The following is a 27056-nucleotide window of genomic DNA, read 5'->3' as shown; positions in this document are numbered from 1 at the left end:
TAGGTCCTATCTGGCAGAAATGTTGCAAGGAGCATTTGTCTATAGGCTTCATCCTTTTGACTAATCCATACATGGCAATACAGTCGTACCTTGGTTCTCGAACGGAATCCATTCCAGAAGTCCGTTCAACTTCCGAAAACGTTAGAAAACCAAGGCACAGCTTCCGATTGGCTGCAAGAGCTTTCTGCACTCAATCGGAAGCTGAAGAAGCCGCATTGGACGTTCGGGTTCCAAAGAACATTCGCAAACCAGAACACTCACTGCCGGGTTTGTGGCATTCGGGAGCCAAAACGTTCGAGTCACAAGGCGTTCAAGAACCAAGGTACGACTGTAATGGTAATACAGAACAATCCAAATTTTCAGCAGGAGCACAGAATGATAGGAAATAAGTCAGCACAATGTAAGAAAGAATAAAAGAACATAGAAGAAACCTTTTTCTTATTATACTTGTACATGAATTGTAACCTGGGGAGCTAATGAATTAAAAGTACAACATTATGGGTAAATATTAACTCTTGCTCAGATGAATATCAGACCATTACATTTGCAAAGCCAAATGAGTTTTTATGTTTTCAACGACCTGAATCACGAATTGATCTGCATGAAAGGCTGGCTTTTGTTAGGAACGTTCAGGATGCTCAGCCAGGCATCCTTGTTTGTCCAAGTGGGATTCAAAGAACAAGAAACTGACAGATGGTCATTTTGACATGTCTCAGGTTTCATTTTTCACCTTTTTTTATAGAAGCTGAACTTCTAGCGGAGTTGGGTGTGCCTGGCAATAATCCTAATCCTTTAGAAATTGCATTTTGCTGCTCGTTAATTTTGAAAGGAGAGATGAGGATACTTCCAGGTCACGCTTCTTTCCCAGCACCAGTCTGTACCCCCCTCGGGGGCTGTTGCCTATTTGGAATATACCATTGATATGTCTTCTTGCATACTTTAATGTACAGGTGTGTGCATTTGTGTAGAAACTTCTGGCCTTTGTGTGGCTAGAATATAGCCTATGGTCGAAACAGAAGAGTCACATTAATTGTTTTGCCCGTTTTTGCCTCTGGCATCATCCAACACTGGCAGGCAATTGTCAAGAAAGGAAAGCAACCTTTCAGCTGAAAAAGGACTAAAGACGTAATTTTAAGACAGCTTGGTACAAGTTATGCCATATACAGTGGTACCTCAGGTTAAGTACTTAATTCGTTCCGGAGGTCCGCACTTAACCTGAAACTGTTCTTAACCTGAAGCACCACTTTAGCTAATGGGGTCACCTGCTGCTGCCGCGCCACCGGAGCACGGTTTCTGTTCTCATCCTGAAGCAAAGTTCTTAACCTGAAGCACTATTTCTGGGTTAGAGGAGTCTGTAACCTGAAGCGTATGTAACCCAAGGTACCACTGTATAGAAAACCAGCCCAAAATGGTTCCTTCCACCAAGTATTGACTTTCATTAGCCTGTATGTGGATGAGATGACTTCCTAGGGAAGTTTCAGGAATAAAAAATACTCCGCTGTTTTTCACTTTAACCTCAGAAGTCAAATTTCAAGAGCTCATATCCCATATAACTTTTTAATAGAGGCAACTCCACATGCCCCCGCGCATATGCGCAGTGCAGGTATCCTGGAAGTGGATCCCATAAATGGGGAGCACCCTGGAGAGGAGTCCTGACATTTCTTAGTTTAAAATAAATGGTATCAGTCAGCCAGCCTAAATTTCGTAAGGCTTTGCTGATGTACCTCTTTCCTTAGAGCACAAGATAAACTGCTGAGATTAGACAGGAAGGGGCTGCCGCAGACAAGAAGGGGCTTGTACTTGGTGAAGCAGAAAAACTTTCAGGGGGAGAAATGCTTACTGAACAGCTTAATCGATTAGGTTTGTTGTGAGAATGAACACTGGGGCACCGTAAGTTCTATGACAGAACAGCAGGATAAAAATGGGGAGGAGAAAAGAGCCGGTGTGGTTATATTGTGGCTAGAGTGTCGGACTTGGCATGGGAAGACAAGATTTAATTTCCCACTGAGCCATAAAAAGCAGGTAAGCTTTGTTTGGCCACCTTCTCTGTCAGCCTAATCTATCTCACAAGGTTTGAAAGGATAAAAGGGTGGGTGGAACACACAAACACACACACAACATGTATGCTTCCCCAAGCTCGGTGGCGTAAGGGCAGGAGAAAAATAGGAGAAAAAATAACTTTCTGGTTTACGGTTACAATGGTATTTTGTTCTGAGAAATGAGTATCTCCTTCCTGCATTCAACAAGTTATCCGTTTCGCCTTGTTCTACCGTTTTCATCAACAGTGCAGAGCTGATAAGCAAAGAACAGGCAGTCTCTCTCACTGTCTCTCATGCATGCAAACAAACAAATAATATCCGCTGGAGGAAGGCCTTACTTGGAATAAATATTAGGAATTTTGAAAGCCTTGCTCTAATATATGCCCAAACTGAGGTTTTAAAAGATTTACTTTGGACCTGCTGTTATTGTTCTAAAACTTTGACACCTACCACAGCGCCGCCACCTGTGTCTCTACTCGTAATTCAAAACAAAACCTATTAACCTGGGAAAGCATTCTACGAGTGTAACCCTCTGGGCAAAATCTAGAGGTGCACAGGTAATTACTAGGCAATATATTTGCCTCTGTGATATTCTGCTAGAGGAAAAGGCTTGGTGTTCTATGGCTTAGCTACTGGTCTTCCCACTCTAATTCTCTCTCTCTCTCTCTCTCTCTCTCTCTCTCTCTGTGTGTGTGTGTGTGTGTGTGTGTGTGTTTAAAATATCTTAGTGGCACTTAAAAGCTTTCGGACTGTGGTAAGGCAACAGCAAGGACATAGCAGAATGTGAGGGATAGGCAGGGAAGATGGGTGTGTGTTGCGTAACTAAGGATCATTCCCAAACTTGGGCAACAAGATCAGCATCCTAGCAGGCTCAGCCAACATAAAGTGGCTTCTTCTGCCTGTATCAAGAGGAATTTTTCAGCAGCAATTACCATAAAACCGCTATCTCCGAAAATATCACCATAAACGTAATCGCTCCCTTTATGCCAAAACACAAGAAAGCATAGTAACCCTGTCATATTTTGTTTCTTTAATTGTAGAAATATTACCCCTATGGCGCAAGAGCAAGGATAAATCAGTCTTCAAAGTATTTTGACTCTCATGGTGCAAACAAATTTCCTCAACATGTTAAGTGGTATGTTTTCTGGTTCTTGTACTGCACAAGCTCATTTTTGTCTTTAATTAAATCAGTAACATTTTTGAAAGCTTGCCATTTGCTACAAACCATTCAGTTTCTCACTGCTGGGCTTAACAACTTCAGAAGCCATCAATGAACCAATCAGAAATGCTTCAAATAAGTTTTAAGGGATAAGGCCCATTGAGCTTCTTTGTGGGCTAATTTCTAAGCTGACATCAAGTAAGCCCACAACTTATGCACATTTAACTTGTGTGCATTCAGCTTTGTGTGTGTTTCCCCTCCAAAATTGGCCTGTTAAATTTCACCACTACTGAATATTTAATGTAGAGATTTCAGTTTTTCACCTCATGTAACTAAATGCAGTGAGGCATTTCACCCAAAGTCTGAGCAACTTCAAAATAAAACTATCTAATCAATAGTAAACATATTTCTGAGGTAAACTTTTATCAGTGCCCTTTCGTATGAATACAGTCCCAAATGCACCAATTATGTACCCACCCCAGTGGTTTGTTTGAGAGCAGTTCCACAGAGACAATGCTTCTTTATCCCAGAACCTGACATCTATAGCACCTGGGAAGGAGTTGTTCAGTCTGCAATCTCCATCTTGGAACCAAACTAACAAGATGACTTCATGGCTACCTCCTCCAGCTGTTTTTTGTACCTCCCCCACCCCCTGCTTTGTGTAACATCTTATCTGATTTAGAGTTCTTAAATACTAGACAACTTGCCACATTTTTGTAGCTCCTAATAAAGGTAGTGCCCAACTCTTGATTTGGGATTATTTTTTCTTATTGATAAACGTGGCTACCTTTGCTTTTCAAAATATTTTTCTGGCGCTCTAACAAATTCCTTCAGGATTTCATATTGGTCGTAGGCTGCATACTGAAAGTGCAAGTCCAAAGTTATTAAGAAATATCATTTATAAGTATTCGTTTTATTTTAGTTTTATAACTATAGCTCATCTCTTGTCTTTTTAATCTCCAAGGAACCACTAATGCACTGTTTATCAGAATGCTGCTTGCCACAGAATTTCACTGCATGGCACTTCAGTGTGCTTGTTTATCAATCTGATGATAAAGCTAATAAAATTATAAAAATCAAAAGTTAGCTTGTGTCTGTTCGTTTTTAAAAGTGAACATAACAAAAACAAGCATAAACACCATTCATTCTGAATACATCATTCTCTATAAGCATAGTAGTCATATTGTGGTAGAAAAATATTATGTGGGTCCCTCCTAATGGTGGTTGGCAACTTATTCAAAATACTTATCATCACTGTTCCCTTTACTGCATCAATCCCAAATCACAAAAGACTGCAAGAAGAGGAATGTTTATGCCTAGCACCTAAAGATATTTAAAGGTGGCAGGCAAGCCTCCCTGGGGACAGCATTCCACAAGCAGGGAGCCACCACAGAAAAGGCCCGTTCTTGTGTTGCCAATTTCCAGGCCCTTTTTGGAGGAGGCAAACAAAGCAGGAATAACCAGCTGCACACATTTAAGATGGGGGACATCTGGACTGCAAGTAGTACATGCAAAAAGGATCTAGACAGACTATCTTGTCACATGGAGGATGGAGCAAGCTTGTTTTTACAGGCTCTGGAGGAACAGGTGAGTGACTAAACAAAACACAAAGAAAGAGACTGCTTATTCAGCAGATATTCAGGGTAATACCTGCATACCACTGGTCTTCAACTAGTGGGCCGTGGCCTAATCCAAGGTAGGTTGCAACAGGAACACTACCACTATGCAAAGATATGGTGAAACGTTAAGAAATGGGTCTTCAAATGTATGTTTGGGGGACTTCCGGAGGCGGCGCGACCGGTAATGGCTGCCTTCTCCGAGTAAGGAGAAGGGAGCTCCGCTGTAAACGGGTCGTCCGCTACGGCGAAGCGGAGACCCATTCAGGAAAACCACAGGTGGCAGAAGCCTGTGGTCTCGGGACCCGGCGGGCGCCAGAAGCAGCCCCCAAAACGCTGAAGGGACCCCGTAAGGGGCTCCGGATCGCGGAGGGGGTAGCGGCGCTGTGGGTCGTTGCGCAAACAGCGAAGTGAAGCCGCGTTGCTGTTGCCGGTCAGCGCTGTCCTTTCTTCCTGCAACTTTTCTGAACTTTGGAAACTACAACCCGTGAGTAAATTTGGACATTGAAAACTTCCTGAAACTTTTGTCAACTTTCTGAAACTTTTTGAGAACTTTATGAAACTTTTAAAACTTTTTTAAAAAGTTGAAATCTGGCTGAAAACGGAGTGAGGATAAGCAGGAAGCCCATCTCCCGCTATACTGAACTTTAAGCAAAGAGCAGGAGGAGTGGAGACAAAAAGTTATGCGTTAACTAAATGCTGGCACCCTGTTAAAGCAGTTTTCTGAGTGAAAGACTTTGAGCTATTGACTTTTGCTGGTCATATTCGGGGTGCATTGATATCCTTCTTCTGTGGCACCAGTGGACTATAAAATAAATAAGAATCTCTGGTGCTGGAGCTGCCTGGATGAGCACCAGTTTGCAACTTTGGATACATTGAATTCAGGTTTTGAAACATTCTGAGTTGGAACTGGATACTTTGAAACTGTTGCAGTCAAGGCACTGTAAGAAACACTGTTTTGTTTTAAGTTTTACTCTGCTAAAAATAATACATTGTGGAGGCGATAGACATGGATTTAAATTTATAAGTCTAACTTGGATTTGATCTTTTCCCTGAAGACGTATTAAGCTCCCTCTAGAGGATTTTGGACTTACAGCAGTGACTTTGTTTTACTTTCCCTTTCCCGGCCTCTGTTTGACTATTGTATCTGGGACTCTGCTTTCTCATGGGAACAACTTGGATTGACCTTGGATTACAGATAACTTTGGAATGAGTGGCGCAAGGAGAAGAGGAAGGACTAAACAAACAACTCTAACTTTATCTGCAGCCTCACAGCGTAGATCTTCTGTGCCGGCCTTGCCTTCCACTTTGCCTCCAGACATAGAGGCGGCCTCCCTAATACAGGCAGGGGAGGGTGAGACAGAGGAGCTGCACCTGGGAGATATGGCTTCAGGGACAAGTAGCTCTGTCTTGGAGAAAATTTTGGAGAAACTGGAGGCTCTGGACAAGAAGGCTGATTTGCATACAGCTAAAATTGAACAGAACACAGAAAGCTTGAATAAGCTGACTGGACAAGTTGCACAGAATGCCCAGTCTATTGGAGAATTAAAGGAGGCTGTAGGTGAAAATCGTAAACTGGCTGAAGATACTAGTCAAAGATTGGAAGAACTTGAGAAAGAAGTAAGACCACTCAGCAAACAAGTTGGAGAACATCAGATTTACTTTTTGATGACAGAACTGCGAAACAGGGAGACCAACTTGAGGATACGGTCAATACCAGAGGTGGAAGAAGATAATTTTATTGAATTTCTAACTAAGGAATTTGCCAAGTTTTGGAAGTTAGAGGAAAAAGACTTTAAAATTGTATCTGCTTTCAGGCTTGGCAGAGTCAGAAGGACAGAGAAGCCCAGAGATTGTTTGATAACACTGAGATCAAAGGAGGAAAGGGACAAGATTTTGGGCCTGCACTACGAAAAGTCACTAGACATTTTGGGCAAGAGAATTGAAATCTACAAGGACATTCCTAAGCAGTTGCTGGACCTTAGATCTAACTACACGGAATTGGCAAGACTGTTGAGAAGCAACGCAATTATCTTCAGGTGGGAGTTTCCACAAGGATTATCCTTTACCTACAGAGGGAGAAAGATCAAAATCAAAACAGTGGAAGATAGAGACAAGTTTTTGGGAGCACACGGAGAAGACCTCCACAAAGGACTTGGATTGCCAGCGCCAGAACTTCCAGGGGAGCCCGCCCCCTCGGATCCTCAAGGACCGGAGAACAAGGTACCACCCCAGAAAGAATAACCAGACCTATCCAGGATGTCTCTGCAGCTTTTGAGCTGGAACATAAATGGCTGTAACAGTCCCGAAAAAAGGTCTAAAATTTTTCATATTTTAAAAAAGGAACAATTGGACATTATATGCTTACAAGAAACACATGTGATTAGGCTCCATAGAAAGGTGTTAATAAATAAAAGGCTTGGTCAAGAATTTATATCATCGGATACAGTTAAAAAGAGAGGTGTAGTGATCTATGCAAAAGAGAGCCTTTCACCAAAATTTCTCTTTAAAGATGAAAGTGGAAGAATCCTCGCAATAGAAGTACAGTATCAAGGAGAAAAAATTTTGATATTAGGAATTTATGCTCCAAATGAAGGAAAATCGGATTTTTATAAGAAGTTGCACGAGACCATGCTGGATTATCTGGATTACAACAACGTCATCATGATGGGGGACATGAACGGGGTCGTATCAACAAATATGGATAAGTCACAGAACCAGAACATTACTAAAGAGGGAAGACTACCTAAGACCTTTTTTGAAATGACTGACAATATGGACTGGGTTGACATCTGGAGAGTTAGAAACCCCCTGGGAAGAGAAGGAACATTCTTTTCTGAAGCTCAACTGACTTGGACACGAATCGACCAAATATGGATAACTAGAAGTCTGGCACCTAAGGTGAGGAAGGTGGAAATCTGCCCCAAAACATGCTCCGACCATAACGCCTTGAGAATGGATATGACATTGATCCCAATCGGCTCCTTTAGATGGAAGATGAATGATGGCCTGTTTAGAGACCAAAGAATTGTAAAGAAGGCCCAAAAAACCTTAAAGGACTATTTTGAGATTAATTTGAACACTACGGTGGAAAAAAGAACTATCTGGGATGCAAGTAAAGCTGTGATGAGAGGGTTCTTGATTCAACAGAATTCCTTAAAGAAAAGACTGCAAAATGAAAAGAAAGATAAAATTCTGGAAAGTATCAAAGAGTTGGAGAAGAAGTTAAGATCTAACCCGAAGTCCCAACCGATTCTGAGAGAAATTAAACTTTATCAGGCGCAATATTCCAAGTTGATAAATCAGGAAATAGAATGGAAGATTAAAACAATGAAACAAAAAACTTTTGAATCGGCAAATAAATGTGGGAAACTGCTAGCTTGGCAGTTGAAAAGGAGACAAAGATTAAATACAGTAACAAACTTAGAGGTTGAAGGAAGGAACATTCAGAACCCGGGAGAGATTAGAAAGTGCTTCCAGAGGTATTTTAAAAAGTTATATACTCAAGGGCCACAAGATGAAATAGAGATTACACAATTTTTGGAGAGAAATGGATTAGCAAAGCTGTCAGAAGAAAATAGAACAATTTTAAATGGCAAAATAACACGACAAGAGATTGAACAGGCCATCCTGAGTCTGAAACAGGGCAAATCACCAGGGCCAGATGGACTGACCTCTAACTACTATAAGACATTGAAGGATTATTTGATACAACCTTTGTTGGAGGTCAGTAATGAAATAATGGAGGGGAAGAAGGCGCCTGAATCGTGGAAAGAAGCATTTATCACATTGATTCCAAAGTCAGAAACTGAAAAGACACAACTCAAGAATTACCGTCCCATCTCCCTTTTAAATGTGGATTACAAAATATTTGCAGATGTTTTGGCACGAAGATTTAAGAAAGTTTTAAGTGAGATAATCCATAAAGACCAGGCAGGCTTTCTCCCGGGCAGACATATGTTTACTAACACAAGGAACATCATAGACATATTGGAACTTTTACAAACAAACATAAACACTAAAGCAGTTTTAATTTTTATAGACGCGGAGAAAGCCTTTGACAACATATCTTGGAAATTTATGAAGGGGAATTTAAAAGAAATGGGAGTGGGACGGGGGTTTGAGAACGGGATTGAGGCAATATATTCAGAACAAAAGGCTAAACTGATAGTTAACAATGTGGTTACAGAAGAGTTTAAAATTGAAAAAGGTACACGACAAGGCTGCCCGATTTCCCCATTACTGTTTATTTCGGTTCTGGAAGTGCTCCTGAATATGATTAGGGGGGACCGGTTGGTGGAAGGGATTCAGGTCGGAGCGAAACAATATAAACTTAAAGCTTTTGCAGATGACCTAGTTCTGACATTACAGGAGCCGGAGTCTAGTTTGAAAAGAGTACTACAACTGATTCAAAACTTTGGTCGAGTGGCAGGATTTAAGTTAAATAAGCAAAAAACTAAAGTTTTGGGGAAAAACGTGACAGATATTGAGTTGGAACAGCTTCAGAAAGAGACAGAACTAAATGTGGTTAAAAAAGTTAAATACCTAGGGGTAAACATAACAGCAAAAAATCTGAGTTTATTTAAAGATAATTATGAAAAATGTTGGTCAGAGATTAAGAGAGACTTGGATAGTTGGTCAAGACTAAAACTTTCTTTGTTAGGCCGAATAGCTGCCATCAAGATGAATGTATTGCCAAAAATGTTATTTTTGTTTCAGACACTGCAGATTGTAGACAAGACAGAGTGCTTCCGGAAGTGGCAGAAAGATATTTCTAAATTTGTCTGGCAGGGCAAAAAGCCCAGAATCAAATTTAAAATATTAACAGATGCGAAAGAAAGAGGGGGCTTTGCCCTGCCAGATTTAAAGTTGTATTATGAAGCTGCAGCTTTCTGCTGGTTAAAAGATTGGTTACTTCTTGAAGATACGGATGTCTTGGATTTGGAAGGTTTTAATAATGCGTTTGGATGGCATGCATATTTATGGTATGATAAAGCTAAGATAAATAAGGCCTTCAAGAACCATATTGTCAGAAAATCAGTTTTTAATGTCTGGACAAAATATAAAGACTTACTGGAGAATAAAACTCCGAGGTGGCTGTCACCCCTGGAGGCTAAGGCTCGGAAAAGAGCCAATATGGAGGCCAACTGGCCAAAATATTGGGAGATAATAGAAAAGGATGGTGACAACTGGAAATTGCAGAGTTTAGAAAAGATGAGAGACAAAGTGCGAGACTGGTTACACTATGCTCAGATTAAAGAAGTGTTTAAAAATGACAAAAAGCTAGGATTCCAAGTGGAAAAGTCAAAGTTAGAAACTGAACTGTTAGAACCTAAGACTAAGGTACTTTCAAGAATGTATAACTTGCTGCTGAAATGGAACACACATGACGAAATGGTAAAATCAACAATGATAAAATGGGCGCAGGATATTGGGTATAATATTATGTTTGAAGATTGGGAAAGGTTGTGGACCTCTGGGCTGAACTTCACTGCATGTAATGCGTTGAAGGAAAATGTGATGAAAATGATGTATAGATGGTACATGACCCCTGTTAAACTGGCTAAAATATACCATTCGTCTGATAGCAAATGTTGGAAATGTAAGGAAAATGAAGGAACATTTTTTCACCTCTGGTGGACCTGCCCTAGAGTGAAGGCCTTTTGGGAGAAGATATATAATGAATTAAAAAAGGTGTTTAAATACACCTTTACTAAGAAATCAGAGGCCTTTCTCCTGGGTATTGTCGGCCAGAGTGTGTTAAAAAAGGACAGAACATTCTTTTTGTACGCAACAACAGCAGCAAGAATATTAATTGCCAAGAATTGGAAAACTCAGGAGCTACCCACTGTGGAAGAATGGCAGATGCAACTGATGGACTATATGCAATTAGCCGAGATGACCGGCAGAATTCGAGACCAGGGAGAAGAAAGGATGGAAGAAGACTGGAGGAAATTTAAGATTTATTTACAAAAATATTGTAATTTGGCTGAGTGCTGAATTGGATGCCAGTGCAGACAATTGTCTACCATTAAATTAGATTTAAGGCTGAATTATATGTCAAACCAAATTAAGATTATTAATTAAGATGAGTTAAATGATAATTTGTTTGAAATTAATTTAATAATGATGTAAGTGTATGCGGGAGGTGTGGGGGAGTCCCATGTAACAATTGAGAGATGTTAAATGGACAATGATAAGTGGTGCTTATCTAATATATGCTTTATTTGAAAACTTCAATAAATATATTATAAAAAAAAACAAATGTATGTTTGGGTTAAAAGTAAGTCTGAAATGTTGAAGATACACAGAAAAGCTGACTAATTCCTCAGCACTGTTTGTTCTGATGAACCGATATGAGTAAAGCTGGAGTCCAGTTTGTCTTGCTTGCTATCTTTCAGAGTTATAGCTATGCAACACCTCTGCAAATGGGATTACACAAGTTTACGCAAGAAGAATTTGGTAGACTAACAAGCATCACAGGCAAACAAGAGGAATTAACTTCTACAATAGTTTCAGAATGCAGATTGAAGCACACACACAAACTGATCTGAGTTTCAGATTATGATCGTGAGATACTTCTAACACCCGAGAACTTGCTCATCCATTCTTCCTTCCTCACCTCTGCCTTGCAACCATTCTCCCTACTTAATATTAGGATGATGTTTTCTTTTAAAATAGAACCAAACTGCAGAGAGAGGGAGAACAGAGAATGTATCTCAACCACAAACAACTTGTAATGATACAAAATACTGAAATATGGTTCTTCTACAAACGGAGGAAACATGGCCCTCTGTCCCAGAGAAGCTGCAATTGTGTCTATATACCCTATCGCACAACCTTTAAACCTTCATAGTACTGTTGATTTTGCTGGGAGCTGAGCTCCTACCCAGCTTTGGAATCTGTTTCTTTATAATGTTAATAGCAAGCTGGTCAAGATCAACAGCCATGTGTCACATACACATAATACATTAAAAGCACATGGCTTCCTCCAAATAATCTTGGGAACTGTAGTTTGTTAAGGGTGCTAGGTATTGTAGCTCAGTGAAGGGTAAGCTACCATTCCCATGATCTTTTGAGAAAAGCCATGTGTTTAAAATGTATGTTGTGACCATTTGAGTACCCCAATAAAGCTGCGTTGTTTTGCTGTTCTTTGTTCTAAGCAAGTATTTTTTTTCCCATTACACACATATGTGTATATGATAACAGAACTAGGTATCATTAAAAGAACACAGATTTGGTTGGATCAGGGAAGTAGTAAGAGTCTTCTCAGGTTCAAATTCCCACTCAGTCATGAAACTCACTGTGTGACCGTGGGCCAATTGCTCTTTCAAAGCCGAATTTACAATTTACACCACTGGTTAGTTTTGAGAATAAGGAATGGGGGATCAGACCAGGGTGGGGCATGGACAATGCCTTGAGCTCCTTAAAGAAAATGAGAGAGAGAGAAATGTAGCAAATATGAATAAAAGTCCCCATACTTTGAATTTGAATTTTGCTGCAGTCAACAAGCAATATTGTCAGGTATTTATTTATTTAATATACTACCTTTCTCCCACTGCAGGGCCCAAGTTGGCTCACAACATGAACTAAAACAGATACAGCTGAAATGCAAAAAAAACCCCTAAAAAACAGCTAAATACATGTTATAAATTTTTTTAAAAGAAAACAATATGGTAACCAAGTTATCTTATTAAAAACAAAACTGAATCAAAACAACTTACAACCACAAAAGCAAAAGAAAATATACAGCACAGATCATTAAAAGTTCTTGCCACACCATACTGTTAGTGGCCAAAGGCCTGTCTAAAAAACATATTTGCCTACGAACAGAAGGAAAGCATAGAGGGAGCTAGCCTTGCCTCTTGTGGAAAGGAGTTCAACAATCTGAGAGCAGCCACTGACAAGGTAAGGCATAACAGCAGTGCTCCTATGTGTCACATAGGAATTAGCAAAAATGGTGCTGTAACTGGAAGGCTTAGGTAATTCACTTGCACCTAGAGCTAAGCTAGTTATATCAGGCACACCAGATATAAATTTGTATTATAAGGCATGCTGCCTGAGCTGCATCAGTACAAAACTCTACCACTGGGATTCAAAGATCTGCTTAGCTTCAAGAGGCATTGTGCTGATCCTGCAAATTTTTTGATCTTTAGCCCCTAAAATGGAAGACCCCAATGCCATATAACAAACCACCTCTGGAATTTCCAATTTAAAAAAACGGTGTTTGCCAGCAGAAATGAGAGCTGTAGTTCAGAGGGATGGGGTTCTAAAGTTCCCTTGGGCTCACACAGAACTAGTTTCCCAGTTCTTTGAATCCCAGCCTATGCATATCACAACTATGCACACCTTTGGTTCAAAAATGAGATTAGCACAGCAACTGAAGCAAGCCCATGATTGCCCAATTACAAAATGGAGCAGCTTCATTTTCCTGTAGTGTAAATAATCTATGGGATTATTTATACCTCTACATGTAAAATAAAAAAATTCCTTCCAGTATCACCTTAGAGACCAACTAAGTTTGTTATTGGTATGAGCTTTTGTGTGTATGCACACTTTTTCAGATCTATATACCTAGATAAGTGATGGTAAATTGCAGATTAAGGTCCCACCCTCCAAACAAGCCCCATAGGCACACCTTCTGCTTCCAAGTAAACGATGAATGGATATAGCAGGAGAAGCATCACTACTCAAGAGCCAGAATTGACATGATTCCTTATTTATGCAAGTGCAATCCTTTACACTACAAATGTACAGTGCATCATTTGCATTAACAGCTGCCATTCACTCACATATAAATAAATAAGCTACTGCACTTGAACAACTGAGACAAAACATGCCCATTACCATAAAAGTTGCTTTGTACACTTTCCTCCATACGTTCCTTCATAACCTGTTGGTAGCAAATAAAGGGTTGACCATCCTCCCAAATGCCATTAAAACCGGCATGCTCAAAAGACTAAATGCCACTTTTGGAGCTGCTAGAGGGTTTTCAAAATCATTATAGCTCAACTGTACCAAACATCTGAAACACAGGTTGTAAACTAATTTACTGTAATAACTATGTGGGCAGTAAACTCTTAATTGCCAAATAAAGATTTGAGAATAATGGTCATAAGCTCCACATCTAGTTCCTTTTAACCCTTAATAAGGGTTGGAGGAATGCAAAACAAAACGCTCCTGATTTCTTTTCTTTGCAACTTAACAAGAGAGGAGTCCCAATATAAGACACTTCCTGATCTTTCATTTCCTGCTAGGTTTTTTCCTCCCTTTTTGAAAAAAGTTATCATTAACACAGAGGCCCTTCCCCAATATCAATCCATTGAACTCCACTATTTCTCCCTGGGCCCAGATTTTCCATATCAATAGATCACTTCCTTTCACAATCATCAGGATTACTGGAGAAAATAAGCTGAATAACCTTCGTCACTGTCAGCACAGCTGCAAAAGCAAAAAAAAAAAGTCACCGCCTAAGGGACAGATTAAGGTCACGCATGCGACTATAAGGCGTGCACGATCATCCCTTCCTCGAAAATTTACAGGCGCATACTTTTTAAAAGCCAGTTACAAAGTCAATTTTGCAAGCACGGGCAAGCAATTTAATAATGTTTATGTATGCAAAGAGAGCTTGCCCCCCCCGGGGGGGGGAACGGTGCGGAGACGGAGAATCGAAAGAGGCCCTTGCTGGTCTATTTTCGGATGCAGAGTGTCGACCAGAGCCTGTGCCCAGGGAAATGAATGGAGAGAAATTGCATGCGGTGGAGGGGGGGGGGAGAGAGAAATAAGGCACATGCGGCGGGGGAGGGGGGCGAAGAAATCTGTATGGCTGGAGAAACAGAAGAGCGGGGCTGAGCTTCAGGGAATCTGCATATATGAAGGGGAGGAGCTGCAAAGACGGAGGTTAGAAAATAATACGGGAGGGGGAAATCCCAACATGGGGAGGCCGAAGGCTGCGGCTGAAGGCGCAAAAGTTGGCGGCAAAAGGGCTCCCGGTTGAGCCCGGGCGAAACGCGGACATGTGCGGCACAGCTTCGGGGGTCAGCGGGAGGGGAAGGCGCCCGGCGCGGCTTAGTCAGCAAAGGCAGTGGCCTGCGCCCAGCAGCCGCGGCTGCTCCTGACGGTGCAAAGAGGAGCAGCTCGGGCCTGCAGCAGCGAGCCATGGCTGTGCAGGAGAGGAGAGGCACCGCAACGGCGCCCGCCCGCCCGCCCAGCCAGCCACTCTGCCTTCCTTCGCTGCAGGAGCCTCTTCCTCCTCCCTCCCCCCCCCCCGAAAAATAAAAGGGTGGAAGCGCGGGGTCGGTCTCGCCGGCCGGGGTTAGGGTGGGCAGGGGAAACCCCGAGCGAGGCGCCTCACCTGTGGCGCTGAGCATGAAGTCGAGGGTGCTGTGTCGCGCGGCTGCCATAGTGAGGTAGAGCCCTGTGCCATGCCTGGTGGAGCGGCCGTGGCTGCTGCGCTGCGAGTGCCACCGAGTGCGTGTGTGTGTGTGTTACGCACGCGGGGTTGAGGCCGGGGTTGCCGCCGAGCGGGGAGAGCCCGAAGGGGAGGGGCAGCCTGGCTGGGAGCGAATGAGTCGGCGATGGGGGGGGGGGGAGAGGGAGAGGGAGGCAAAAGCAGAGAATTGGCTGCGACTCCTCAGAGCCAGGAGGACGGAGAGGTGGCCGCCCTCGCTGCCTGCTCGCCGCCTTGCTTGCTCGCTCGCCCGGCCGCCTCCCTCGGGGAGCGCGGAACCGCAGGCGCTTTGCTGAGGAGTTGTTGCTATTGTGTGAGCAAGGCGGGCTTTGCTAAGGCGGTAGCCGCTGAAACGGCCTCGCGGTTTACAGTCGCCAAGCCTGACCAAAAGCTGCTTGTCAGGTTGGGGGGGGGGTTAGGAGAAAAACAAGCTTGGGGGGGATTAGGAAACTGCCCAAGCTTGGGTTCTTGTAACTTATTTTAAAAGCTCCCATGAGGAAAAGAGTGCAAGCTTTCGAATCGCACAGGACTCCTTGCCAAGCCCGTTTTTGAGAGGGCTGTGGAAGTTGCTTGTCCTGCTGGAGCGTTCGTTTTCCTATAGTTAATTAGGATTTTCACATTAGTACTATAACAGCAGGTCAGCCCCTTATTCCCAGCCCCATGGCCCCTCTCACCCTCAGCTCCCTTATCTCTGCCCCCATGCCTTTTTTACTTAGCGTTTTCATTTCTGATGTCCAGTCATTACAATATAGAAGTTCACATGTTCAAATAGATATCTAGGTTACTGTGTGTTTGGGTGGGTGGGTGTTTGTTTGATAGGACACGTTGAATTGTAGAAGTTTCAGTGGTCGCCTCTTGTCTCCTGCTTTTGGAAATTACTCAGCAACCAGTTCCAAAAATGAGCTTCAAGTAGCTTGAAAGCTGGTGTATTAACATGGTTTGTTGAGCAGAATTTTCTTAGGGGGACACAGCAACTGTAGGAGAAAAGCTCTACGTGGTAGTAAGCCACCCAACCACAGCAGTTACGGTAATTCCAACAGAAAATACACTTCCAGGCCTACTGGTCATAAGCCTGTAACACTGAAAGGAAAATCTGCCATGTTTTGCTTCTGTGAAGTTGAAAACAAAGCCTGACAGCATGTGACTTACCCAAATACTGGCCAGGTATGGCAGGCCCATCAGGGACTAGTGAATGCCCAAACTAATCCTGCCCTAACCCTGTTTATCTGTAAGTAAACCCTACTGAATTTAATAGGACTTGCTTCTGAATAGACTTGGTCAGGATTGTGCTGAACCACTCTCACAACTGGGTTAGTTTAAAAAAATGAAACTGCTACTGCAAAAGTAGCATAATGAGCAAATCAAAGAACTAATGCTAACACAATATTTCCCAGAAATGAGGTGATTCAGCATCCAAACTAAGACAACAAAACAGATCCTATTTTAAATGGTCTATTCCTGCATATCCAATGATTTTCTTTTGAACAGCCATTCCTAAAATCCTCTATCCCTTTGGTGTGGAATGTTTGTGTGTCTCATCCCTGAAAGCCACATTTATTTGTGCCCACACAGTGCTAATTTTCCTTCCAAGCCTACTCCCTCAAAACAGGCTTCCGCTATTATCAATCTTTTTTTGTCCCTCTTAGCTTTTAGAAGGCTGCTCCTCCCTCCTGAAAAAAATCCCGAACCTAATCACTGAGGAATACTTCCAACATTGTTTTAGAAAGCTATGACAGTACTCTTGGGAGCTGCATTCTTGTCTAAGAATTGAAATAAAAAGTTTGGTGCAGAAAACAGGAAAGGGTGAGGACAGAAACTTAACACTTTCTTCATCTGCCACTTTTGCAGCTTCCACAGAGAAAGCTTTTAAAAAAATGAAGTCTTACAAACATGTATCTTGAATTCCACAGTCAGTTTGTGGGGAAAGTAACTGGGTGGGGGGAAATGTTAAGCATCCCCATCCCTACCGTATTACCTCTACATGGCAAAGCAAAAAAAAGCAGAGTCTCATAGCTTTGGTTTATTGATTTGCACATAACATTGAGTTAGAGGCACACAAGAACATGCAGCCAGAACTTACTGAATGCACACAGAAAGCCTCTGTGCACATATGGGTCTCTGTATTCACTATAGTGTCTATGCCTGTGAGTGGACAGAGCTGCCCCTGTCATTTAAGTGAAGGGAGAAGTCTGCACATGTTTACGCAACAGTTGCTGTGCACTGAACAACCTACCAAGCTCCTGTTTATTGTAGCTTTGGATTAAGTCCAGTGCTCAAAGTGGGATGGAGGGGGCGGGGAATGAGAAGAGTGTCAGCTGTGAATTTTATTTTTTTACACTGCATTCTTTAGGAATAAATCCCACTGAGTATTTTCTGCCAAGTGCATAGGACTGCCTTCTCAACCTGCAATCCTATACCCATATAGGGTATGTATGGAGCTTATTTGTGAGTCATGCACAGCATTTCATTGTAACGCTGCAGTCCTACACACTTACTTGGGACTGAACTCAACTGAAAACAATTGGACTCTATTGTGGGTAAACATGTATAGGTTGGCACTGTTGGTGGCTTTTTGCAAAAAAAGAGTGATCTCAGTGAAACCAAGTGGGATGGATTTAAGTCTACCTGAAAAAAAGTGGGACAGCATCCTATCCCACTTAACTCCTACTTTGCACACTGATTTATATCAGAACTATGATACATATGTGCAATACATATGTGTGTCACTGGGCCAATTCACAAAGAAGGTTTAGTACATGTACCCTGTATATACACCATCACGTAACAATATGTTCTGGTTAGATTACCGCAACACGTTATATGAAGAGCTGCCTTTGAAGATGGTTTGGAAACTTCAGCTGATGCAGAATTCAGTGGTCAGGTTGCTCACCAGGGAAAGACAGTTTGAGCGTATTACGCCAATCCTGGGCCAACTGTACTGGCTACCAATTAGCTTCCAGACTAAGCTCAAAGTGCTGGTTTTATACCTATAAAGCCTTAAACGGCTCAGGACTGCATCTCCCCATCCAAACCAACCTGAATTCTACAGTCATAATCTGAAGCCCTTCTTGGTGTGTCTCCTCCACAAGAGGTCCTTAGGGTGACAATATGAGAATGGGTCTTTTCTGTGTTGGCCCCCCATTTGTTGAATGCTCTCTGCACCATTATACACCTTTAGGTGCCAGGCCTTCTATGGCCTTCTAAATGTTTTTTTTTGGGGGGGGGGTTATTGTTTTAACTCTTTATTTTGTGCTTTTATCCTGTGAACTGCAAAGTGCTTTTATCCTGCGAGTTACAAAGCTGAAGGGCAGTATATAAATATTAGTATTATTATTAATAATATTTTGCCCCTTGTGCAGAGACCCTAAATAGTTCATCCGGGCATACTACCATATCTACACAGTATAACATCTTGCTACATATGCAGTCACTATACATACCATATCCTGTGTGGAACATACATGTATTCAGAGAACCTGGCTTTGTTTCACTGAAGTCAAAGGCATAACAGCTCCATAATCAGCACTTTAGTAATTATGTTGCAGTGGAAATAAATAAACAGACCTCTATTAACTTTAATGGTGTCGGAACAGGCCCTGCATCAACGTGGTTTTGCAGGCTTAGGGATATTAAAACGGCACTAGTAAATATTTCTACAACTAGCAAGTTTCTAAAACAAGACATCTCTTCTGCAAGATGTGCCATGAGGCTTTGTTTGTGCATGTTTAAGACTCCCTATATAACATACTTTTAGACGTTGCCATTAGTGAGTAATACATATTGGCACCTACAACTCATGTAATATTCATTCTTGCAGGGATGGCGTCAGCACTTGGCATCCTTGGGCTGCTGCAAGGTCCACAATGATGCTTTCCATGCCACACACACACCCATAACATTGTTTCTGGTCCAGCACTCTGAGGTAAGGCTAGAACTAGGAACCTTTTAACTTTTGATCATTGTAGGAAATTAAAAGGGTAGCTAGATCCAGCTGCCTGGTGCCATTTTGACCAGCTAGATAAGCTTGCCAGGGCCCGCTGACAGACACCCCCCCCCCCCGAGATGACCCTTTGCCTGGGCAACCACCAAACTTGGAGCTGACTCTCCCTCCCCACAATGAATCATAATTCCCAATTTTTAGTATACGTGCTGCCGAAGCGAGCACCATAATTTCCATATTTCCAGGTTTTGTTTTTTTAAAAAGTAAGTTCCTAGCATTTGTAGAACCTGAGATACAAGGGGAAACATGCAAGCACTTTTCTCATTTTTTTTGCGAGAAGCAAAACTCCAAACCTTCAGTTTTTCATTACCCTTCACCCCTGGATAAATTATTGTGAGCACCCATATTCATATATTGTTGCACATATAGTATAAGATGCTTTACCACTGAGCTACAGACCTTCTGATCCACAATTCCTTAGACCAGAGGTGTGAAACCTAGGGGTCAGATAGGAGAAACCTGCTTCCTGGAAATTGGCACCTTTATCCTACAACTGCCATAGGAACATTCTGGGGTTCAAGGCATGCACGTGTACATTGCACATGTGGGTCTTGTCGGTGCTACACTTGATATCCTATCAGCGAGAAACCTGTTCAGAAATGCCTAAGGCTGGGCCTGCATGAACCTTTCACCCTGAAAACGAACTGACAGAAAACTGCATTGTTCAAGTAGAGTCACCTTGAAAGTTCCTTTGTTCATTAACAATATGCCAGAAGCTTGACAAGGTTTTACCCACTGTTCATGCGAACCCAACTGACTCTAAGAGTCTTGGCTTTTAATTAACAGAGTTTTGGAATGATAAAAGTGCATCAGTTTGTTACAGACCTTGTTAAGCAGTTATAAGCACAACTGAAAGTCTAAAACTCTAGTTCCGTTGAGCGCTGAATATTTATTTCTGCCTGATATATTACTGTACTTTGGAAGCACATTAGACTAGCATATTTTCTTTTAAAAAATGGCTCCAGGGCTGTTATTTTAAAAGGCAGATATAATTGTGCTGTGACCCAGAAGAAGGCTTCAGGCCCTGCTCACAGCAGACATGTCTCTTCCATCCACCATTTCTGCTGATTTGTTACAGCTCTGACTGCATGTTGTTACATGAAGTGCCATTGGCTTAAGCAGGCTGGGAAGCTTCTTCATTATGGTTTGGGCCCATTAAAACAATAAAAAATGTAGCATTTACTTATGCTATGATGAGAGATAAAAGAATCAAAATTAAATTAGGTGGTTTGGGTCTTTTGAAACGTAATTTGTAGTATTCCCCATCTAAAATGTTTGGGATGCGTCTATATAAAGCTATTCCTGAAGAGCCCAACCCTCATAACCTTCCCTGCCTTTGCTATCAAATGCCAGCTGGAAAGAAGCCTGACACCACTTGAAGATGCCTGGACTTGGACCTTATTACAGTGCAGCTGCTTTAATTTGCTTACAAATTCTTTCCTCTGTCTGCATAGTCTTGTTTCTATTGATAGCCGTTTTATTGGTGTTTGCGGGGGGGGGGGCGTTCTTCATTTTTTGTTTTACAGCCTTAAAAAAGAACTTTGAGAGCCTTATTTCAGCATAAATTCTTTCTATAAATGCTTAAAGTTCAGATTGGGAACCAATGTCCCTCCAGAGGTTGCTGGAATGCAACTCCCATCCCACCCCCACCCCCCGATCATTGGTCGTTCTGGCTGGGGAATTGGAGTTCAATAACATCTGGAGGGCCACAGGATCACCACCTTGGCTTTAAAGTCTTCCAGAGAGAGAGAATATTTCTCAGTTGCGTAGCAACCAAGAACACACCAGCACTCTCTACTTTACACACTGATGGAAAACCTAAGAGGTTATGACAACAACATAGAGGTAGAGTAGGTTTCTCAGGTACACTAGGTCTTTCAAGACCATACATGGCTTTACTAACTTTAGTTTGAGCATGAAAGGCAATAAAAAAGCTAGTGTAGATATGGGAGATCACAGTATATAATCTGCTCTTATATGACCCATAATAGGGAGCAGGCCAAGAAGAAAGTACACTGTTCCAGAGATGCCTATAAAACAAGGAGAAAGAAGCAGAAGAAAACAAGCTTGTTCCATCCTCCATGCGACAGCCCTTTAGATATTTGAAGGTGAGTAAAATATCCCCTCAGTTTCCTTATTGCCAGGCTAAATTTCCTCAACCGTTCCGCATAAGCAGGGATGGGGGGGTGGAACTGAGGGGGCCATCGCCCCGGGCACAGTTTTTCCACTTGTACTACTGGCAAGCCAGGTGTCCCCCATCTTATATTTGTGCAGCTGGTTCTTCCTGCCTAAGTGGAAAAACTGACATTTGTCCCTATGGAAATTCATTTTGTCAGTATTGGCCCAGTGCTCCAATCTGTTCTCCCGGATCTGTCTTCAGTAGTATTGGCTACCCCTCCCAGTTTGGTGTCATCTGCAAATTTGACAAGCCTCCTCTCCATACCTTCATCCAAGTTGTTTATAAAAATGTTGGACAACAACAGGCCCAAGACAACCCTATGGCACCCCACTTGTCCCCAGAATGATGAGGAACCATTAGTAAGCATGCTTAGAGTTTGGTCAGTCAACCAGCTACAAATTGAACAGTTACCTCACCCAGCTCACATTTTACCAGGTTCTCCTCAAGAATATCATGGGGGACTTTGCAAAAGCCTTACTGAAATCAAGATACACTATGTCCACAGCATTTCCCTCATCCACCAAGCTTACGTATATCAAGAAAAGAAATCACAACATCCTTTTCACACTGTTTACTGTATTTTTCGCTCCATAAGGCGCACCGGACCATAAGGCGCACCTAGTCTTTAGAGGGGGAAGTCAAGAAAAAAAATATCCCCCCCCCCTGCACCAAAGAGCAAAGAAGCCAAGACAGCGAGCGGGATCCATCCCGCTGGCTGTCTTGGCTTCTGCCATAGCCGTGCGCAGCCTCTCCGGCCGGGAGAAGCTACGTGCAGCTATGGCAATTCCCCCACCTCCCGCAAAAGCCAATAGGAGCCGCGCACCCTTTAAGGAGTGCACGGCTCCTGCAGGCTTTTCTACAAGGAGGGAGAAGGGACTGACTGGCCACATTAGTCCCTTCTCCCTCCTGGGGAAAAGCCCGCAAGAGCCGCACGGAGCTTGTGTGCGGCTCTTGGAGGCTTTTCCTGCCTGCCTCCCCCCTGCATTTGCTCCATAAGACGCACACACATTTCCCCTTACTTTTTAGGAGGGAAAAAGTGTGTCTTATGGAGCAAAAAATACAGTAATTACCGGTATCTGTTCTAGGTCCTTTCCTGGCATCAGTGTCAAGACGACCAGTCAGTAGTTACCTTGGTCTTCTCCCCCCCCCCCACCGACCTTTTTGAAGTTGGGGACAACATTTGCTTGCTTCCAGCCCACAGAGACCTCACCTGTTCTCCAAGAATTCTAAAAGATTGTAGGCAGAGGCTCTGACGTGATATCTGCAGGCTCCTTTAGTACCCTTGGGTGCAGCTCATCAGGCCCTGGATATTGAATTTGTTAGATTTGCTAGGTGTTCCCTTACCACCTCTTTTCCTACTTTGAGGTGCAGCTCCCTCCTTGAATTGTGTATTCTGTTATCACCAGGTTGGGCACTGCTTTCCTTTTGGGTGAAGACAGAGGCAAAGTAGGTGTTGAGCAATTCTCTCTGTCATCCAGTAGCATTTCTCCATCTTCTCTATGCTTGCTCTTCTTCTTGCTTCGAACAGAGCTAAAGAAACCTTTTATTATTATTCTTAACCTCTCTACCACTTGTTCTTCATCTTGCTATAAATTGGTGCAGTTCTATAGAGACTATTGAGGTGATATCCCCACCCCACCCCAATAATTGCATTGTGGCTCAGGTGAATCAATGATGTTTCAAATTACTCAGCAGTTTTTAAAAATGAGGTCTTTGCAGAGCTGCCACACTTCTTAGGTATGGAAGCAAGCCATTAAAGTGGAGATCTGTTTGAAATAAATAAAAAAGCTTTCCCACATATTTTTAAAGTCTTCAAATGGTTTCCTCAAAATGTGGTTACACTACTATTTGCAAATTGTGACCGTTTAGTGTACTGTGACAGTGGGAGAGAGAGAGAAAATCAAGATAAAAGCTGATCAGGAGTTAAATGGGAAAGGGAATGGTTTCCATCTGTTGTACTATTTATCATTTTATTTTGCTTTTTGTTTGTTCAACATGCAGTTCAGTAAGTGGCTGCTTGAGGGTACTGCTTTTTTATTTTACTTTTAAGGAGCCAGTGAAGCTGTGTAGAATTCACCATCTGTGACCCTGCAGGGAATTTTGGAATGTGTCGCTTATGTCATACAATATAGGCACTTGGTGGTGAAGTGTATTAGTGGAAATGTCTGTATTTAAAAATAAAGAGGAGACTGTCACTCTCTGTCTCCCGTATGTTGCAGCTTTTATGCGGCACATTGTAAGTGGAGGCCCTAAAGAAAGCCCCCCCCCCAATAAGCAAGAGCAGGAGCATCTCTACAGTCCAGATATCCCGATCAAGCAAACCTACCCAGATAGTAAAACACATTACCTTTTTATATACTGAACTGGATTAACTATAGTTGATAATTAATACAATCTCAAACTTTTCTTCTAAATCTATAGCTTCATCAGACTGGAAGATCAATCCACAAGAAGCAGTACTGCAAATAAAGTATTAGAAACAATGATCAAGCCATTCAATGCAAAAGTCATCAGCATAAACAATGTTTTCGCAGTGCTGCAAAACTCTATATACTGGAACAAATGCCAATTCCATACCAACAAAGCTTCAGTGAATCACACCAGATGTGGTGAGCCACAAGACCAAGTGAAAAAGGTTGCTAGAAGGGAAGCATTATTCAATGATACATCTATGTCTCTGGAAAGACAGACTGTAACAGACGGTTATGGTTCAGGGTTTAATGAATATGGAAACAAATTACAAGGGATTCAAATGAAGATTTCAAGTGGGAATCAAGCTGTAGTTTTGCAATGCAGAGCCTAGGACTTGCTGATCAGAAGGTCGGTGGTTCGAATCCCCGCAACGGGGTGAGCTCCTGCCAACGAGGACTTGCTCCTGCCAACCTAGCAGTTCAAAAGCACGTCAAAGTGCAAGTAGATAAATAGGTACCGCTCCAGCGGGGAGGTAAACGGCGTTTCCGTGCACTGCTCTGGTTTGCCAGAAGCGGCTTAGTCATGCTGGCCACATGACCCGGAAGCTGTACACCAGCTCCCTCGGCCAATAAGCGAGATGTGCGCTGCAACCCCAGAGTTGGTCACGACTGGACCTAATGGTCAGGGGTCCCTTTACCATTTACCTTTTAAGTAACGAGGACTATTATGGGGGGGGCAGTTTCTTACCAGTCCTATGAGTTGTCTCCTACTAAGCCACACAGAATAGAACCACAGATATCAATGGACATAACTAATTCCAGGGTGTAAATTCCAGTAGGAAATTCTGAAGTGCAGAACTCTTAAAGACAACCCCCCATGGCCATGCCCCGATATTCATATACCTTCTAAGGCTATACAACAGAAACAAACCTTTTACCACGGCAGACAATATGGCTTCAATACCAAGCCAGCTTTCCCCCCTTCTCTCTCCCCACCTTCCCTTTACTTACCATTGAGAGCCTGATGGAGAGCTCTGGTACACTCAAAATTTTGCTCACAATATTGTGATGTTATGGTTGTTCATCTTCAAAATAGTTTATTTTGATCTTATTTTACCTTATCCTCAGGTCAGCCACTTGTCTCTCAGCCTAATCTACCACACAGGGCTATTGTGGGGATAAAATTGAGAGAAGAATCATGTCACCTTGATTACTTTGGAAAAAAGGTGGGAAATAATAATAATAATAACAATAATAATAATAAACAACAACTTGGGAAAAGACTACATGGGAGGAGTTAACGAAATTTCATTCAACCCTTAATCTCTTTACTATTTGTTTAAGAAATCTGCACTATTAAGACTAAACTACCCCAGATTTCTTGAGAGTCCCATGGGCTGCAAGAAGATCAAACCTATCCATTCTTAAGGAAATCATCCCTGAATGCACACTGGAAGGGCAGATCCTGGAGCTGAGGCTCCAACACTTTGGCCACCTCATGAGAAGAGAAGAGTCCCTGGAAAAGACCCTGAAGTTGGGAAAGATTGAGGGCACAAGGAGAAGGGGACGACAGAGGACGAGATGGTTGGACAGTGTTCTCGAAGCTACCAGCATGAGTTTGACCAAACTGCGGGAGGCAGTGGAAGACAGGAGTGCCTGGCGTGCTCTGGTCCATGGCGTCACGAAGAGTCGGACACGACTAAACAACAACTCCAGATTTCAGCCATATACAAAGAAAGCACAATGCTAGGTTTCTTTGCAAAAGGACAAGTAATTTCCAGATTTCTAAACTACAGGCCTAAGCAAAGCTTTGGTCAACAGCCACATGTGACCCTGCAGGGCTAATGGGAGTCTCCAAGGGCAGTGTGAACCAACTAAATGCTGTTTAATCATTCCATTCCTTTCAGCCTCTATAAACCTTTCACAGGATTGGATATATTTCTACACCCCATACATACCTCCAGCATCACCACCTTTCAAGAGCAGTACAAAAAGCTGCATATTCCAATTCCTGCCTCTAGCAAGATTTATAAAATACATAACCCAAATAAGGGAATTGCCACTTGGCTGGTCAATCACTTTCACAGGAGCCCAGGGACTTTCTGGAAACTGGTCCTTGCCCAGGGGGACGAAACCAAGATAACACTGGGGAAACAGATAACTTATCAACTCTTATTGCTAATCAATCACCTTGATCAATCTGGGCAGCTAGTGCGTCAGCTTTTAGTATTCGTGTAATTTAAACCTTGGCTATTGGAGCAAGGAAACCCTACGATCAAGCCCAGCTGTCCTCAAAACCGGCCAACAAAATATTCTCCCTTTGGCATTCAGAGTGATAAAGAGACCACTGGACATGTTAAATAGCATAAGAATCTGGTACCGGACAGCAGGAATTAAGAGCAGATTGCCATCAGATCATTGTCAAGACTTGCCTCCCAGGAGGAAATGAATTATTTAAAGCTCCATGCATTCTCATCTGGGAGGAAGCCGCAATGAATCCACTAGGATTTGCTTCCAAGTAAATATGGTGTTCTGCTTAAATCTGCCCAAGGACACAGTAGAGATGACAGGTTTCACATAATATTCTTAGCATTTCTTCATAATTTAAATTCGGTTTGCACATTTGGTTGACAGTGATTCTATTGCAGTAAGTTTCTCTCCTGAGCTTCCCTCATCCACCATAGTGACACAGATGTGAGCAGACAGGATCGAAGCTTGAAAAGCAGTTTTAAATCTTGCATTATTCAAAGTATGTCAACTGCTTAGTGAAACTAGTTAATTATTGAAACTCCTTTGGATAGCTAGTTACTGCTTGGGGCCAGGAGAACAATTACATTCTATCTGCAGCAGACATAGTTTCTTTTAAGTGAGTTGCAAGGTCAAATATCTAAGATTATTAGAGAAGGCAGATACACCATTTCAAAGTGTCTTTTGTCTGCAAAACCATCTATGAATCAAAGAGAGAAGGTTAATTACTTTGTTTTTCAGGAAAGCTGCAGTTCCATCATGAATGGCATAACATAGCAGAGAACTCTTTCTCTCTCTTTACTTTCTCAGAAGAATGGAGTTTCCATTTATTTTTTAAAAATAAAAACCCTGTCATTTAAACTGTTTGACCTTCACCATTTTACAAAATCATATGAACAGGAACCCCACCACCAAAACAGAATAACTAATTTACACCAGTATTGGCATGCGTATT

General features: G+C 42.3%; 3 protein-coding genes across 4 annotated transcripts in view; 2 read left to right on the top strand and 1 right to left on the bottom strand.

Annotated features, from left to right (window-relative positions):
• LOC310762005 (uncharacterized protein) overlaps positions 1 to 4718 on the top strand; it is a 352306-nt gene extending 347588 nt beyond the window's left edge. Inside the window, exon 6 of the mRNA XM_083612453.1 lies at positions 2768 to 4718. The gene's annotated coding sequence lies outside the window, so the exon portion shown is untranslated. The remainder of the gene's footprint in view (positions 1 to 2767) is intronic.
• The window catches only part of SMS (spermine synthase), a 54423-nt gene that overhangs the window by 25806 nt on the left and 1561 nt on the right, over positions 1 to 27056 (bottom strand). The window contains exon 1 of one of the 2 annotated variants that reach the window (XM_083612412.1): positions 15169 to 17432. The exons of the other annotated variant lie outside the window; for it this stretch is intronic. Coding sequence (XP_083468538.1) covers positions 15169 to 15217 — 49 coding nt within the window. The 5' untranslated portion in view covers positions 15218 to 17432. Of the gene's footprint in view, positions 1 to 15168; positions 17433 to 27056 lie in introns of those variants that run through there. 2 annotated transcript variants of the gene reach the window in all.
• Positions 14631 to 26967, top strand: LOC310762007 (uncharacterized protein). Its single transcript, XM_083612459.1, has 4 exons — positions 14631 to 14714; positions 23865 to 24052; positions 24983 to 25080; positions 25199 to 26967. The coding sequence occupies exons 2-4, from the start codon at positions 23926 to 23928 to the stop codon at positions 25280 to 25282; spliced, it is 309 nt and encodes a 102-aa protein (XP_083468585.1). The 5' UTR covers positions 14631 to 14714; positions 23865 to 23925; the 3' UTR covers positions 25283 to 26967.

The sequence above is a fragment of the Podarcis filfolensis genome (assembly GCF_964270895.1).
Source record: "Podarcis filfolensis genome assembly, chromosome: 4".
In the NCBI taxonomy this organism is placed as follows: domain Eukaryota; kingdom Metazoa; phylum Chordata; class Lepidosauria; order Squamata; family Lacertidae; genus Podarcis; species Podarcis filfolensis.
The sequence above is the reverse complement of the archived record's forward strand: the minus strand, read 5'-3'. Positions and strand labels throughout refer to the sequence as shown.